This window comes from Rattus norvegicus, chromosome 1 (genome assembly GCF_021556685.1).
Source record: "Rattus norvegicus strain SHRSP/BbbUtx chromosome 1, alternate assembly SHRSP_T2T, whole genome shotgun sequence".
Classification (NCBI taxonomy): Eukaryota; Metazoa; Chordata; class Mammalia; order Rodentia; family Muridae; genus Rattus; species Rattus norvegicus.
Genome location: NC_141534.1, coordinates 25,612,492 through 25,629,490, shown reverse-complemented (window position 1 = coordinate 25,629,490; position 16,999 = coordinate 25,612,492). Strand labels below are relative to the sequence as shown.

At 37.2% G+C, this 16,999-nt stretch overlaps 1 protein-coding gene across 25 annotated transcripts in view; it reads left to right on the top strand.

Moving 5' to 3' along the window:
- The first annotated feature begins 5,621 nt into the window (after positions 1–5,621).
- Positions 5,622–16,999, top strand: part of Trdn (triadin) — a 450,291-nt gene continuing 438,913 nt past the window's right edge. For 24 of the 25 annotated variants that reach the window (XM_087585490.1, XM_087585476.1, XM_087585483.1 and 21 more), the window contains exon 1: positions 5,622–5,826. In XM_087585490.1, the coding sequence (XP_087441616.1) occupies positions 5,805–5,826 (22 nt within the window). In that variant the 5' untranslated portion in view covers positions 5,622–5,804. 25 annotated transcript variants of the gene reach the window in all.

The window sequence follows — 16,999 nt, the reverse complement described above, 5'->3', positions numbered from 1 at the left end:
GGGGTAACTCTAACCAAACAGGGGAAAGACCTGTATGTCTCTGAAGAAAGAAAATTAAAATAAAAATCTTCACAATATGGAAAGATCTCCCATGTGAATAAGTTTCTAAGGTTAAAATAGTGAAAATGGCTGTCCTACCAAAATAACTTAACAGGTTCAATGCAAATTCACACAATTGTTTACAGACCTTGGCAAGACAATTCTCAACCTCATATGGAAAAATGAACAACCCAAAGAGAGCTGAATCAATCCTGAACAATAAAAGAACTTTGAAGTGTATCACCATCCCTGATATCAAGTTCTATCACAGAGCTCTAGTTATAAAAACTTCATGGTATTGCCATGAAAATGAACATGTTATTCAATGGAATCAAACTGAAGACCCAGATAAAAATCCACATACCTATTGGCTTTTGACTAATGATAAGCCAGAAATACACACTGGATCAGGAAAACATCTTCAAAAATGGTACTGGTCTAATTGGATGTCTGCGTGTAGAGGAATGCAAATAGATCCATATCTATCATCCTGCACAAACCCTAAGTCTAAGTGGATCAAAGACCTCAACAAAACCAGATGCAGTGAACTTGAATGAAGTGGAGAATAGCCTGAAACACGCTGGTGGGTGTGGTGGTCTCAGAATGGGATTCCATTCAGCAAAGCTTATTGTTTGTGTTTTCAAAGGCAGACAGGTCTCAGAGTTCATTTGCTTATGCTATGTTAAAAAAATGTTCTTGTTTTCTTTTTTTTTTTAAAGAATCAAGGGGCTAAGGTCATACAATGCTGATTCATGGTATGATCAAAAGAGAACCTGGGATATATGGCTGAATTGATTTGCAAATAAAGGACTGGAATTTGGTTTAGGAGTGCTGAGCTGTCTAGATGAGCTGTCTAGATGAGATGTCTAGAGAGGTGTCTCAAGCAGAATCCTTTCACTGCTCCCAGACACCTCTTACTCAGGACTACCTCTCCAAGTTCATGTGCTACCTCCCAAGGACCTTGCAGGTCTTGGCAAATCAGTTGTTGAAAAAAAAAATGGCATTCTGAAATTTGCAAGCATATGGATGGAACTAGGAAAAAAAATCCTGAGCGAGGTAACCCAGACCCAGAAAGACTAATATACTATGTATTCACTTATAAGTGGACATTAGTCATTAAGTAAATGATAATCTAGCACAACTTCTAGACCAAGGCAGGTAAAAGTCTTTAGGGGGTAGGGAACCATGAATCTTCCCTGAGAAGGGAAAATAGATATCATAGGTTGTGGGACCATGAAAGGCAGCCTGGTTCCTGGTTGAGCTAAGGCTAGAAAGTTGGTGACCCTGAAGGGATGGTAGGTCATTTCGCCTGATTTACGGGCACCAGGCCCCTGTTACTAGCCTCATCCCTCCATAGATTTGTGGCCATCAGTCATGTAAGGAAAATGCCCCAAGCTACTCTACAGGTAGAGGATCTGATGACAGGTCAGGTAGGCTCAAGACAGATCTACATTTTAATGAGATACCTAAAAGCCTGGAGGCTTAGCTAGTAAACTTTCCTTCCTAGACACGCTTACCTGCAAAAGGTATTCTCAGGACTATTCTGAGAATTAAGGTATGGTTCTACATATCCACTTTCCGCCATGACAATAAATGCTTTAAAACCATGGACTGTTTCTTTTCACCGGGATCCATGGAGAAGGCCTTCGCTTAGAGTCACTGTCTCTTGTCTATTGCCATATAAGGCCTCTCTATGCTCCCAGTCATGACGGCCAAACCAAGTTCAAGCCCTCCATAGTCAAGTCAAGCCTAGGACTATCCATGCAGGGCCAGCTAGACTTCCCCTCTTCCTCCACCTCCCCCGTCAACTCTGGGCCAGATTCAGCCCACAGGCCCTACTCCATTCTCAGCTCTTCCATGGCACCCAGCAGTGCCTGGCTGTCCAAGAGCTTGAGAACCAGATAGTCCCAGCCTTGCCATAGGCCTGGGCACCCCAAAGCTATCTCTGGCTGTGTCCTGAGCCTCAGATCGTGCTTTTCTATGCTAGGAGTGGTGTCCCAGCAACTTCCTGTGTCCTGCCTTCCCCAGCAGCTGTGTCCTGTGACAGAGCGGGCATGGGACCGCACCTAACCCTATAACTGGTAGAGATGACGCTGTGGAAATCCCAAAAGACGTTTCAAGGTAAGTCAGAGTGTGACTTTCCAACAACAGCATGCATACAGTGTAGAAAGGTTGAATGCATGCCTGCATGGAGCTTTAAAAACTATGGTCTAGGCTCTTTGCTTTGAGAAAAGTACTCACCAGCTATCAAAAGAGAAATCTGGACACCAACCCAGATACAAAACCTTCAACCTAATATCTCTCTTTTAGACACTGACACAGAACTTGTAGGATTTCTGATTCAATTTGGCTTAACTTGAGGCTCACTCCATGAAGGAGCCCATACATAGCACTGGCTGAATAACTAGGAACCAGAGACCAGATAGACATGGGGCAGAACCAGATACTACTGGTCTTGAAAAAAAAATCAATGAAGTGATCCTAATGATATTCTGCTATAGTCATAGATAAGTTCCTTATAGTCTTTATCAGAAAGGCTTCCTCTAGCACTGGATGGGAACAGGTGTAGAAACCCACAGCCAGACTTCATGTGAAGGGAGAGTAAAAATAGGTCGTCTTTATTGGGTCCCTCTCCTCAGAGCTCTGGGAATTTCACTGAAGAAGAGGAGTAGAGATTGTGTTATTGGGTGGGATAGAGGACACCAGGAGAACATGGCTCAATCAATCAAATAAGCAGCCTGCATATGGCCTCATGGAGACTGAAGCAAAAAACATGGAGCCTGCGCAAGTCTGTACCAGGTTCTCTTTGTGTATGTTGTGAGGTATTAGCTTAGTATTTTCGAGAGACTCAACTGTGGCGGCAGATGTAAAGAGAATCTCTCATACGCATCACCTTTCAATACAAAAATCAACGGCCAATGAGCTAAGGCAAGAAATAGGAGGTGGGAGACTGGCAGGAAGAGAGAGAATTTCAGCAAATAGTGAGTATAAAAGAGAGATTCACACAGAAACTCAGAGGAGACAGACATAAACCAGCAGGTAGTAGAACTCAGGACAGGATAAACTGAGACTCTCGGGGAGATGCTAAGGAGGCATACAGAAAGAAGTGAGCTGGGACTGAAGAGAGGTAACAAACCAAGTTAATATAATATAACTTGGACATATAATAGTTAAAATGAGCCAAAGCTTTTGGCCTAGCATTTATTAACAAATAATTAGTATTGGAGTCATCATTTTGAGACCTGGGACTGGAAAAGGAAAAACAGAATAAATAAATTTTTAAACAAGCAGGTATATCTTTTAATTTTTTTGCCTGCTTGAAAGAATAAAAAATGCAGCTAAGAAGTCAGAAGTTTAAAAAAGCCCCAAATAGCTCAAATTCCAGACCCTGCCCTCTACCTGTACTAGCTGACCATAAAGTTAGCTTAAAATCTTAGAGAATAATCTTGAGAAACAGGAAGCTTCTCCCAGGAACTGGTGGACCATAAAGTTTAACAATCTTTAGCATACTTACTTCTTCAGTTAACTTTGGTCACGGATCATAAAAGGACTTACCAATAGAGATGAAGTATAATGCTTTTTAAAAACTGTAGCACTGTGTTGGTAACAAACGGACATATTTTAAGGTATATCATAGCTATGTTTCCATTGCTCTGAGGAGACATCGTGACTAAAACAGTATGTGAAAAATCTTTAATTGGAGGCTAGCTTATGGTTTCAGGGAATGAATAGAGTCTACGACTATCACAATGGGGAACAGTAGTAGGTTAGCATGGTGCTGGAGCAGTAACTGAGGACTTAGCTATTGAGATAAAACCATGAGGCAGAAAGAGAAGAAAAGAGAGCTAACTGGGAATAGGTGGTCTTTTGAGACCCTACGCCCACTGACATATCTTCTCCAACAAGGCCACACATTCTAATTCATCCCCAAGATTCCATCAACTAGAAACTAAGCATTCAAATCTATAGTCCGTGGGAGCTATTTTTATTCAAATCACCACAGGAGAGAACAACAGTGGGTGAACTCTGCTTGCAGGAAAGACCTCCAGATTAGTCTAGTATCCCAAAGGCTGCTTTGTCATTTTGTCTTGTGTGTGGGCTTTATTGGTAATGATCCCTTCAACTAGGAAACAGTACTGTCTGCAGGAAGACCTTATCTCTCAGACAATGTAGGAGCACTGTAATCAATGTTAACCATCTAGGTCCAGTCTTAGCTGCTGGCTTCGGGGTCTGTACAACATTAGGAATCTACCTGGAATCATTTCCTCCTGACTTATTTGTTTATTCAGCTGATGTCTATGCAATTTCTGTGGTGCCATGGAATTGAGGCGGCCAATGAAGACAGCTGGTGACATGGTAGGATGTCATTGTCTATGCAAATAACTGTCACAGAATTCTTTTGAGCCCAACACTTTAAAACAGCAGATAGAGCTTTGCTTTGCAAACTAAGGAGTGCCATACAGATTCAAGAGATTCTGACAGCCAAAGGCAGCGAGTTAAGGCAGAGACTGAGTGAAGGCAGAAACTGTAAGCATTTATTAGGTTGAATATGAGAAGGAAATAAAAGATAAGGGAAGCCATCTCTTGATAATTCTCAGACTGGTTAAAGTTTATGGTTATCAATGCCCTTTGATTCTCCTTCCCCTTCCAACCACCAACTATTGAATATTTCTCTGCTCATTAACGCCTGTCTAGAAGTGGGAAGGCGAAATGTTAATCAGGCAATTTAGCTAATTGTTAGCTGCTGCTGGGATGTGGCTTTCCCCCCTTTCTCTCTTTCAAGTTCAGAAAGGGAAATTGCGAAATCCCTTTCTAAAATGTGAGCAGTGGATTTCTAAACTTTATTTCACCTTCTCTTTCCTTCACTGCTGAGATGAACTCAAATATTTTATTTTCAGTAAGGTGTTGGAATAAAACCCTGAGCGGGCATGCTTCTCAGGGTTCTGTTTTAGTGTCACAGTACATGCTTCTTAGTGAATAATATTTAGAAAATATTTAGTTTTCACAACATGACTAGCTTAGAAGAATAGCCAGGAGTTACTAATTTCAGTTCTGAGTATAGCCCTATATAAATGCACTTGCCTAGAGGATTTGGAGCGACGGGAAACCAACGCAGAAAATTATTGACGACTGCCTTCCCCTCTGCCTGTGGTAGACATTACATGACCCTCCCCTAGCCAAATAAGGGAGGGAGGAATGTTCTGGGTATTAGAGGCGCTAAGAATAAATCTGAGCTATCTCGGGTAGGATTACTTTCAACTCTTTATTTCATGTTTTCTGACACCGACCCCCAATCTGTAATTATCTCAGAGACACTGCGGGGGCTTAGTACTTTCTAGATACTCTGGCTTTGTTTTCCTCTTTTATTTATTTATTCACTTATTTTTGCCTGTATCTTTAGGGTTTGAGAGCTCTGTGTGTGTGTGTGTGTGTGTGTGTGTGTGTGTGTGTGTGTGTGTGGTTTCATCCAGAGTGCCAAAAAAAAAAAAAGTGCTGAAGAGTCCTAGGGAGATGAGGCTATTTTTGTTTGAAGCTGATACTTTTAGCTGAGCTACAAGTACTGCTTGGAAAGGGCTTAGGTTGTTTCCAGGGGGAGAGCTCTGCAGAGAAGAGGCAAAGTTCAACAAGACCACAAAAAACAACCAAAACAGCCAGGAAAAGAAGAGCCCTTGCATTAACCCTCTACCAGTGTTCTCTAATCCTACCTGATTCTGCAAAGTGCCACTTGACTGGAACTTTTCACCTGATTGATTTCTGCACCCACCATGACTGAGATCACAGCTGAAGGTACTGTTGTTTGGGGACATTATGTAAATCAGCAGCCACAGGGACTCTCCAGGCTTTGGCTGGCTTCAAGTTATTTAGTTCTGTGGGTCTACACAGGATCTGCAAAATAAAATTGAAAGCTGAGAGGTTGCCAGATATGTGTGTTTGGGTATTCAAGGAGAGATTTCACTGGAAATTTGCATGTGGGAAGTATTCTCTGCTATGCTGGAGGCCCCACTGCTCTTTCTTTTATCACCTCATCCTATAAATAGCTGAGGATATGGTGGCTGCCTTCTTATTAAGCAAAAATTATAAGACATGTGAGGATGAAGATGGAAAAAAATCAAAATATTATGTGTGATGTGTCCGTTTAGAAATATTATCTAGAGTGCCTTATCTTTATAGTATTTAAAGCTTGAATTCTTAAATGTCTTCCCTTTCCAGCTAGAATATACAGCTTGCTTGTATGCATCTCAGAAAGAAGTGCCGTGAAGAATCCTAGTCAGTTTACTGTGGATATATACTCAAAAACAAAGTTAGAAATTACAGAAAGTCAGACCACTCCAACTTTAAAAAATAAAGCATTTATTTCTTAGAATTCTAGTTATTCCATGAACTCATTTCTTTTTTTCTCTATAATTAGTGAGTTTTATATTTATATTAACATAAATATTTTCTATTTAACCTCTTATAATAAATCTACACACACACACACACACACACACACACACACACACACACACACACACCCTTCTTACTAAAGAAGTAATTTTTAAAAAGTAATACAATCTGGTTCTAGTTGAGGTAAAACTATGGGAGGCATGTCTAACATTCTCTTTGACAGCTATAAGAACACAAGGCAGATGGTACTTTTGACAATTTCCAACTTAAATGCCATTTTGTTTTAACCACACTGTAAAATAGAAATCTATGGATTTTGTCTTGTGGGTGGGTAGAAATCTATGTACAGAAAATAAACTCCCCTGCAGATTTGGTAATATCTGCAAGAAAAATAAAACCTTGCTTTGATTAGTTACAGAGTCTCTCACTCCAAAGTAATAATAATTATCAAGAAGCTTCCATTTATTAGTTATTTTGTTCAGAATTATATGTACATTTCCTTTGTGAGACCTCACACAGTTCTACTAAGTAGCATTTCGATCTCTATTTCACACACACACACACACACACACACACACACACACACACACACACACACAAAACCCTGTTACTCAGATATTCCATGACTCGCCCATTACCAAATAACTGAGATTAGGTGTCAGCCCCTTGAGCCCAGCTTGTGTTTTCTCTTTTCCTTTAGAGAATATGAAATTTACTGCTTGCCACTTTTAGTCCCGAATTTGCTAACTGAATATAAATAGTATTTTTTTCTATTCCTTGGACATTCTGTGTCTGTGTCTATAAAAGTGTCTTGCTTATTCCTGTACAAGGTATTGAGAAACTCTGAGAATTCCCGTCAGCCTGTGCTTGGAACCCGGGCTGCTGCTAATTCCAGATATTCCTGACCAATTGTGCTCCTTGGTTACAGTGCATGCATATTCTATATGCATTTGCACTTGAACCATAACATGTTTTATTAAAGGATTGTTTAGAATTATTTGTACTCATAGAGAGTTGAAAGACATTGTGAAGCCTCTGTGGTAGGACACATTAAAAAGCAACTGAGTAAATCTAGGTTGACTAGGTGAGCACAACATATAATTTTCTGGGTAACGATCATTTCCAAACGTCTGATCTTTGCAGTTGGTAGGGTCACTATCACGTGATCCTGAATGCTGTACTTATTCCTTCTCTGCAATGATCTGTTTGTCAGAAGATACTTAGATTGCCAGCTCAATGAATTTGTCTCATTTGCTCAGAACCATAGTTATTCTCCTCAGTTTTCCTAAAGCTTTTACACTTTTTATTTTACCTTGTAATTCCCACTCTTTGTTTCTTTTTCTTTCTTTCTTTTTTTTTTTTGGTTCTTTTTTTCGGAGCTGGGGACCGATGTTTCTTATCCCTAACAACCTTTCTCCATTCTTCTTTTTTTCCCTTTCATTAAAGAGATTTTCTGTAAAGGTCTTGTTTCTCATTGTTCCTTCAGCCTTGGGTTGTCTTTTCTTTCATCTACTTTATTTCCCTCACCACCACTTTGGCCAAATTGCTGAAGTTTAAACACTGCAGGAGTAGCCACATACCACTTATCTATCTCATTTTTTACTCATTGAATATGCAAAGCAAACATTTTGAAGATTTATACCAAGTTAGAATAAGGGTGATTCCTTGGAAGCCTGGTATCACATTAATCTCTTCTTCGGCCATTGCTAATTTTGCAAGTTCACAGGTTGATACCCTGGCTAATTTGCCTCTAATGCATACCACAATACCAAACTTACTGAATATTTCACATATATTTTTCTATTTATATTTCAAGTTGGACAATTCATCCAATGGAAAAAAGAAAACCATGTTTCACGTAGAAGAATGTTCCAGGCTCAGAGCACTAGGTGAAAGAGAAATCAAAGTTGAACCCCAAAGGATTTTAGGGGAACAACATCTTTTATTCTAGCCATGATAAAGATGGTAATGATAATACCTACTCAATATATATTCTTGGGATTTAAGATAGCAGACTTATTAAATGCTCATTTAACCCTCCCAACATCTAAGTGAACACTATTTTATTGCTGTTTGTAATGTATAAAGCTAAGATTTAGGAAGATTAAGAAATATGCAAGGACTGATACAGTTTCAGTTTGTCTGAAGGCAGTGAAGTTGAATATGCTCTCTCATTGTGTGATACTCAGAATTAGTTGGATATTGGGTGGCTGTTAGGTGTCTATGCTAGGTACCTGCTAGGTAGCTGAGACTAGGCTCAGACCAGAGCAGAACCAACCAGTGCTCAGAGAAGATCAGAGGCTTTAAATAGGTCTCTCCTCACTTTGTAGAAACCCAGAGCTTCACAGGCAAGTACCAATGTTAGCTGCCTCCTTGTGTAGCCCATATAAATTTTCAACTACGTTTTAAAAAGGGCACAGAATAGTCAGTGCTTAGGTAAAGGTTTCTTCTCAAGTTGTGTAATGAGATATTAAATTTCCTATTTCTCTCACCCTGTACTTAAAGGTAGAAGAAAGGCAGAAATATCAAAACCTAAAAGCAAATGCTTGACAGACATAATCAACTGACAGACAAAATGATAGCTAGAATTGACTCTTTCCTTTTTCATTTTTAAATTACTTCTATTTTTTAAAGTCCAGTCATTATTGCCCTCCCTGTCCACCTTCCCTAGAAGGGAGGGATTTAAAATCAGACTATTTAAAAGAAGAAAGAAAGAAAATATATCAGCTTCAGTGAGTAGGTGAGTAGACAAATGAGAAAAATTCGTAATTGAGGCTCTCTTTAACCACCATAGTACAAACCAGCAGAAAGTGATGCTAAGGTAAAGAATACTTTAAAACAAGGGCCAATCTATCCCTAGGCATGACATTAGTGGACTATGAATCAGGCATTTTTAAAACATATCTTGTGATAGGAGTATTAGGGACTGCTCTTTTGTGCCAAGTGGGATTACCACATCAGGATATAATCTTAAACTATTACTATTTGGAGATACAAGATAAATTTTATGTCCATGATGCAAATGCTATTTATAGTTCCAAAGAGTATTCCATATGGGAAAATGTGAATGTCAGTGTTAAGACAGAATATATGCTGAATGACCTATAGAAGAAAGTTAATTTCACTGTTCTAATTCTGTAAATATCTAATTATTTCCAAAGGAATTTGGAAGAGGAGTTAATGTGTTTAGTAAAGTAACTTTTAATAAAAGGATGCTTCTTTTTATAAGGTAACTGAGGCAGTAACGTAGACCCCCCTGGTTCAACTGGATGAAACTGCTTCATTGAAACAGCGAGGGGCCCGCACCTTTCTGAGGGGAGGAAGACTGAACACATTGAGAGAAGATGAGGGATATTTATTTATACATAGCTAGCTACCAAGAAGTTACAGTTTGTTTTGGTGCTTTAACGAGGCATAGAGTATGTTGCTTCCATACCTGTGTATATTGTTTCTATATATGGTCACAATGGTCAGGCTGGGGTTAAGTTATTCTTTATGGCTAGGGGCTGTTGCCCAGTTTAGCTTCACTCAGTCCATCAAGAGGGTTTTGGGTACCCAACATCTTGAGATCAAGAGATCAAGTGTTCATCGAATCCATTGACTACCGAAGTTAAACCCAAACTGCTTTTTGATTGATTGATTACTCTGTTGTTGTTTATGGAAACCAATATAAATCTATTATACCTGGAAGTTTTGGATATACTTTATGCTTCTAACAGCAGATGAGAAAGCAATAACAATTATGTTCATTATTATATGGGTATCTGGAAGTTAGTATTACCTTAGTTATCAAAATTATAAGTGACATAAATTATAGACATTAATTAGCAAAAGTTACCTATTATGTATTTTGTGTAAAAATCCTAGCAACACATACACAGACATCCTAAAAATTGTTGTAACCTAGGCCCTTTTAACACAAAACCAAACAGAACCCAAAAAAGTACATTCATACGTAGAAAGCTTTTGAATGAAAATCTTGCATAATATCACAAAAACAATAAAAGACAGGAGTCATATCAACCCAATCTGTCTAGCTAGTTGGCAAATTTGGTTCACGCTTTCTTAATTGAACAAAGCACCCGCTATGCAAATTGCAAAATATATGGCAAAAACAAGCAGAACCCTTGTCCTTATATCACCAGCCTAAGTTGGGTTCCACTAAGAAGTTTTTTTCTGTATCTACTATTACTGTTAATGATACTGACTACTCTTACCTGATAAGCACATCGTTTTTATGGAGAATATTCTATAAGCTCAACAACTTTTTAATCTCTCCTTATTTATTTTAGTTGACTATAGTTTCAAATTATGCCCTCTTTACAGTGTGGAAATAAATTGAGATTATTCAGATGCTATAAAAAAGGGTTAGGCATATTTAGAGACTCTAAGTTTCTAATGTTGTTTACATGAGTGATTAGCCAGTTAATGCAATTTAATATTATGGAAGCATAAGACAAAAAGAAGCAAGTTTAACATAGTCTGCAGCAGTGGTTCGCAACCTTCTTAATGCTGACATCCTTCAGTACAGTGTCTTATGTCATGGTGACCCTCAACCATAAAATTTTCAATGCTACTTTTAAGCTGTAATTTTGCTACTGTTATGAATTGTAATGTAAATGTAGTATATACAGAACATCTGATGGGTGATTCCTATCGGGGTCACAGCCCACAGGTTGAGGACCACTGGTCTATGTTGACTCCTGTGTTAGATATATCAATTTGAAAGGAAAATGTAGAGGTGGTCATCAGATTTTAGTTAAAGTTTAAATGTTGAACTTAGTTCTGCTTATTTAGAGCTCACTCACAGAATTATACATTGTTATTTCTTTTTTCCCTTTGAATAAAGAGAACTCCTTTGCGGAGAAATGAGCAAACGTGTGTATGTTAGACCAAACAACATATTTTTAAACCACACTTTAGAGAAAAATCTTTATCTGGTATCTGATGTCACAAAACAATGTGAATTCTGTAATATGGTCCCTGACTTAAAGTTCTAGAAGGAGCTATCAAAGTTAAGGTAATTTTGCTTGCTGCCTGCTTTGCTTGATATAATTGACATTCTGTTTCCAAAAGAAGAGTTAAGTTGCAGTGCCCCAAGTGGATTATGCAGAGATAAGTAAAGTTGGTAGTCCAAAAAGATAGTAATTTCCATATTCAAAGGAAGCTACAATGCGTTTCTTTGCAAGCACAGGGCGGATGCAGTCCTGTCCCCAGCATCTGAGCTCTTCTCTGTAAACATCAAACATCTCCACATCTTACTGCCTGAAGTCAGGATGTCAAAGACACGCAATTTACTGTTTTGAGTGATGTTTTCATATGTAAATGAGCTGTTTCCTCATAAATGGCATAGCCTATGTCACAATGTACTTTATACACAGAGAGGCTAAATATCACGACTATTAAATACTAATTCATTATCTGTTGCAGGCGAGAATATAATCTTTTAATTCATGAGGATAATGACAATTTGCATCTGGCAATCCTCACTTTGCAGAATCAGAAGCTTGAGGGTAGACCCCATCTTGAAAAGTTTTGTCTTTGGTGCTTCCTCATAGTAACCTTCTCCCTTCTCTGACATTTGCTAATACAAAGTGGAGAAAATCTAAAGAAAGTGGAAAAAAAATCATTTTACTAATGCCAAGGGTTTAAGTGCACTTAAGGACAATTTATTTTTGACAAGGCATCCCAGAAAACTTTATTACTGCCTTTTAAAATAAAACCATCTTGTCAGTGGGAGAACATTTTATGTGAGGTTAGACATATGATATAATCTGGACTGAAGAGTCAAATTCAAAGTAGCATGTTGACCTTCATAATTTTGGTTAATACTTTTGACCAGAACTTTTATTTAACACACACACACAATTGTCTGGGGAAATATGAGCACATTACATCATCTGTAAGTCACTACAGTTTGGTGAACTGCCAATTTTGAGAATCAATACATACAGCCACATAATTGTTCTCCATCATAATGGTCAGAAGAATCCCAAAAGCAATATAAAACCAAAGTTGATGGAAAAGGGTCAGTGACTGCCACAAAAGAAAAAGGATATAGGTATAAATAAATGAAAATAAAAAGGGTACAATTCCATCTTCAGATCTTTGACATTCTAGGAGAACTCATTAAGTGCTAAGTTGATATTTTTCATTGAATTAATATCTTGGTCATGAGGAGATACATTTGATTGGTAGCTGAAATAAAAACATCTGTTATAAGATACTCTGTCACAGGTTTAGGATAATGAAGACCCAGTCATAAACTTCACCATGAATTTGATTTCATAAATGTTCTTTTAAACAGTGATTTTCAACTTTTGTAATGATGCAAGCCTTTAATACAGTTCGTCATGTTCTAGTGACCCCCCAACCATAAAATTATTTTGTTGCTACTTCATAACTGTAATTTTGCTACTATAATGAATATAATTTAAACATCTTTGTTTTCTGATGCTCTTAGGTGACCCTGTGAAAGAGTTTTTCAACTTGCAGGAGTTCATAATCCAGAAATTGAGAATCACTGTTTTAAAGTATCTACAAGAAGAATGTATTATGGAGATAAGAATAGTTGCTCATAGCTTTCAGGAACCTTGGGTCAAACTACTCAACTGTAAAAATCCCAACCTTAATTTCTCCCATGCTGGTTTTAGGTCATTCATAAGGATGAGAATGCTTGGAATTCTATATAGACATAATATTATCAACATCAAAGCCATTTTACAAATACAGACATCTGTTTCAAAGATTAGACAATTATTTGTGATAGAATAAAAATTGTCTTAAATTATAAATGATTCTTCTTCCTTGATCTTTATTGAAAACTTTATAGTGGGAAGCAACAAACAAAAATGTTAACTTTAAAGAAACACGGGCAACAAGATTCACAAGCTAAAGAGAATGGCACATTTTTCTCTTGAGAGAAAAAAAATCAGTGAAAGGTAATGGATTATTTTCTGTGCCCTTGAGCTAATGACTTGAGAGGTGATAGCATAATTTGAAGAGAGGCATAGGAGGAAACAGCTGTGCAGGGTAAACCGAAAGAAGGCTGTTTTGCACGATTGCCTGCTATAGTTTTGCAGATGCAAACCAACACAGTTGAGGGAGGATTGCCTTTTTTTTTTTTATCACAGTCTCTTTATTTTGTAAACCGTTCAACTCCACATGTCTGTCTAGAGGAGGCTTGCTATTTCCTTGATCTTTAAAATATAATCACAATAAGGAATGGGCAGTAAAAGCACAGAGAAACTCAGTTATATCCAGCATTAGGAAACACCATGTTAGAGATCAAAATGCACTGACACTCACGGGGAAAAGAATTTATTGTGGTGATCGCTGATAAATACATACATCTGTGGATTTATCGTTAACAAGACTTGACCTGTAACAGTCATTATTGGTCCAAAGAAGAGAAGGAATATAGCTTGCTTTTGATTGCATATCACTCCCAAGGGCTGGATAGAGACCATTACACAACTATTTGAAAACCCAGGGAGAAAAAGCGATTTATGGTGATAAGCATGGAGTTTCTTATATGCAGGTCTTCTGTGAAGTCTTCAGTGACTAACATCCTCTTTTATACTTCATTGGGACCATCCACATAAGGACCACAAAAGGAGATGTAGGTTATGAGAGAGTTACCATTTCAAATGCTTAGCAGTCTATCTCTTACTATTAGGGAGAGCTACTGCTGACTATGTAGAATAATTCTGGAACCCTGGAGGCTGGGTTACTAGCCTCATATAATTCAGTTCAGTGCTGTTTGAAAACAAAAAGCCGGCAACCTTAGACAAATATTATAGTAAGCATCCTTAGCAGGTATCACTTTCTTCAAAACAACCTTTTTATTCTGCCTAAAGTTAAAGTTAGTAATTAGCCAAGCATTCATATTATATTGCTGTCAAACTATAGTAACCTTTGTTTTCTTGGGTTTTACTAAAGTATTTTCTCATTTCTAATCTCAGCTACATACACTGTGAATCCTAGAAAATGACCAAATACAGCTAGGAACACATCTGTACACATTTCTAGCACTTTAGATCTACACATTAGATCAGTGGATATAGACTAACATGTCCTGTGACGCTTAGAAACAAGACAGGATTCCTTTCAACTTTGTTCTTCCTTTGTCTCTTGGCCTCTTCTTCAGTATCTGCAATGCTTTCTTAGAGAATAACATGGGAAACTATTTTTCTGTGAGATTTGGCTTGTTAAATCTTCATTGTAAAATAAAAAATAATTCATTTTCAGTCACATCTATATAAAATATTGAAGGTATAAAATCACATCTTATAAGATCAGAGCTGAAATAAACATTAGTCACTATAGATTTATTTATTTCTTAATTTAAACTAAATGTGTTTTAAATGATGTACAACAAACGACTCATATTAATGATAGCATACAAGGAAGTCTTTAAATACATGTATAACTGTTATTTAAGTTAATTAAAACATATACATATATCATTATTTATTCTTTCTGTGTGGTGAAAATATTAAACCACATTTTAAAACTAAGCAGTGTTGAGGTTGACATGCACATAGCCGGTAGCTCTGTCAAGAAGCTATTTCCAGCACTTCTGAAAATGTATTTTTAGGTATCTGACCACACATTGGCTCTCACTTCGGAGTGACTTATGAATCCAGACTCTGTTTCCTTAACCCTCTGCTAACTCAATTCTCATATTAAGAGTCATCCATTTGGTGTGCCGTTTTAGTGTTTTCCTTGCTGATAAAATTCACAATCCATCCATTCAACTTTCTTTTTAGGCGAAGATAGCTATTTTGTTGAACAATGCTAATATACCCATTCTTTTCTTTTCTCTTCCTTTCTTTTCTTAGTTTAGTTTCCCATGATTCTTTCATAAATATATATTTCTTTCATGGTGATCTGCCCTATGATAAAGAAGTGCATTTAATAGAGGGAAAGAATTGTCACTTTGCGTACACAAGTCAAGCCTACAGACTAACATTTAGATTTTGGTGCTACCTACTAGATATGCCCCAATAAATTGTGAGAAAAAAATTAACCTAGTCCTACTGTATATATAAAAGTGGCTGTTTGGAAGAACATGGAGAAAGCAATATAATACAAAGAACTTCTCAGAGATGAAGACTTAATCCTTATAATAACGACTCCTCACAGAAGCTATTTATGCAGCAACGCATACATTGTCACACAGAAGGCATAAGACTAGATTAACATCATGCAACATTTAATAGCCATGCTAATTGATGACCAGAATAGTGCTTGAAGTTGGGTCACCAGCAGTAAGGAAACAATCCTTACTTCCAACCCCTTCCAGCTGTTCTTGGAACATACCTATCTAAGGATGAAACTCTTATTCTTTTGGCTTCAGCTTCCTAGCTGTAGTCAGCCACGTCCATATTTTTTTTCTTTTTCTTGTTCCACCTACTAATTTCAACTAGATTTCAGAGCTACTTATTACAAGGTGACCTTCAAATACAATGTGATCCTCATTCACAGCCAGACAACAGTTACTCAATTTCTGTCCCTGTTCTCCCAGTTGCCAACTCCAGAAGCTTCATGTAACCCTTTCTCTGGTCATTTGGCTACCTTTAACTTTCAAAAGAACCATCCTGTTTCTATGTTAAAGGATATCTTTTTGAGGCAAATGCTCAACTCTGCCTCATTAAGGAAGGGAGGCATAAAAGAGACATTAATAATTTTATTGCTTTTAGAATGAAGGAAGAAATTAAGCCTGTTAGTGGGAAAAAAGTGATGTTTGTAAGTATAAGAGCTTTGTGGGTGGGTGGTTATTCAATCTAGATGTAATTGTAAGACTGGATGTGCAACTTATGGTTAGAACAACAGTAGAAAATTAAAAATAATATGTAATCTTGATTAGAGAATCATGAAGCATAACCCCAGGGCAGCAGCATCAGCAGAAACTACAGGAACTAGAAACTTCAATAATAACTACATTGGTCTTGAATATACACAGACTATTTTTCTTCTCATCACTGACTTTAAAAATAAGATAATAATGCACATAGTATTTACATTCATTAGGTATTATAAGTAACTTATAGATTAATGAATTATATGGATAATGTTTGCATACTGAGTGAAACCATTTTGCCTGGGCATATAAGGGCCACATGCTTCACTGATTTTGTTATATATGGATCGGCTAGGTAGAGTATAATTCTGGAACAAGTTCCTATTAAAAAGAAAAAGTACTGATATTTTCAGTGAACATTCAAATCTTGTTTATAGTAAAATGGGTTAAAATTCACCTACTACATTAATAGAAAATTTCACAATGGATTTATTACTACCTATAGTAATGATTCTTTTCCCATGAAAAATGGGACTCTGAGATAAGGAATACGAGGCAATAGAAACAAAGAGGTTAGAAATTTTGTTTTGAAAGAGAGAAAGGAATATAAACCTTAGAGTTCAAATACATGAACACTGAATCTCATTAGATTTCTCAAATCAGTTCTTCCTTTTCTGTACCAGAGTTCTATTTTCGACTATATATTGTTTAGATTATATTTTTGCATTCATTATTTCCCCTCAATTAATATTTTCCTGGTCTAGTTTA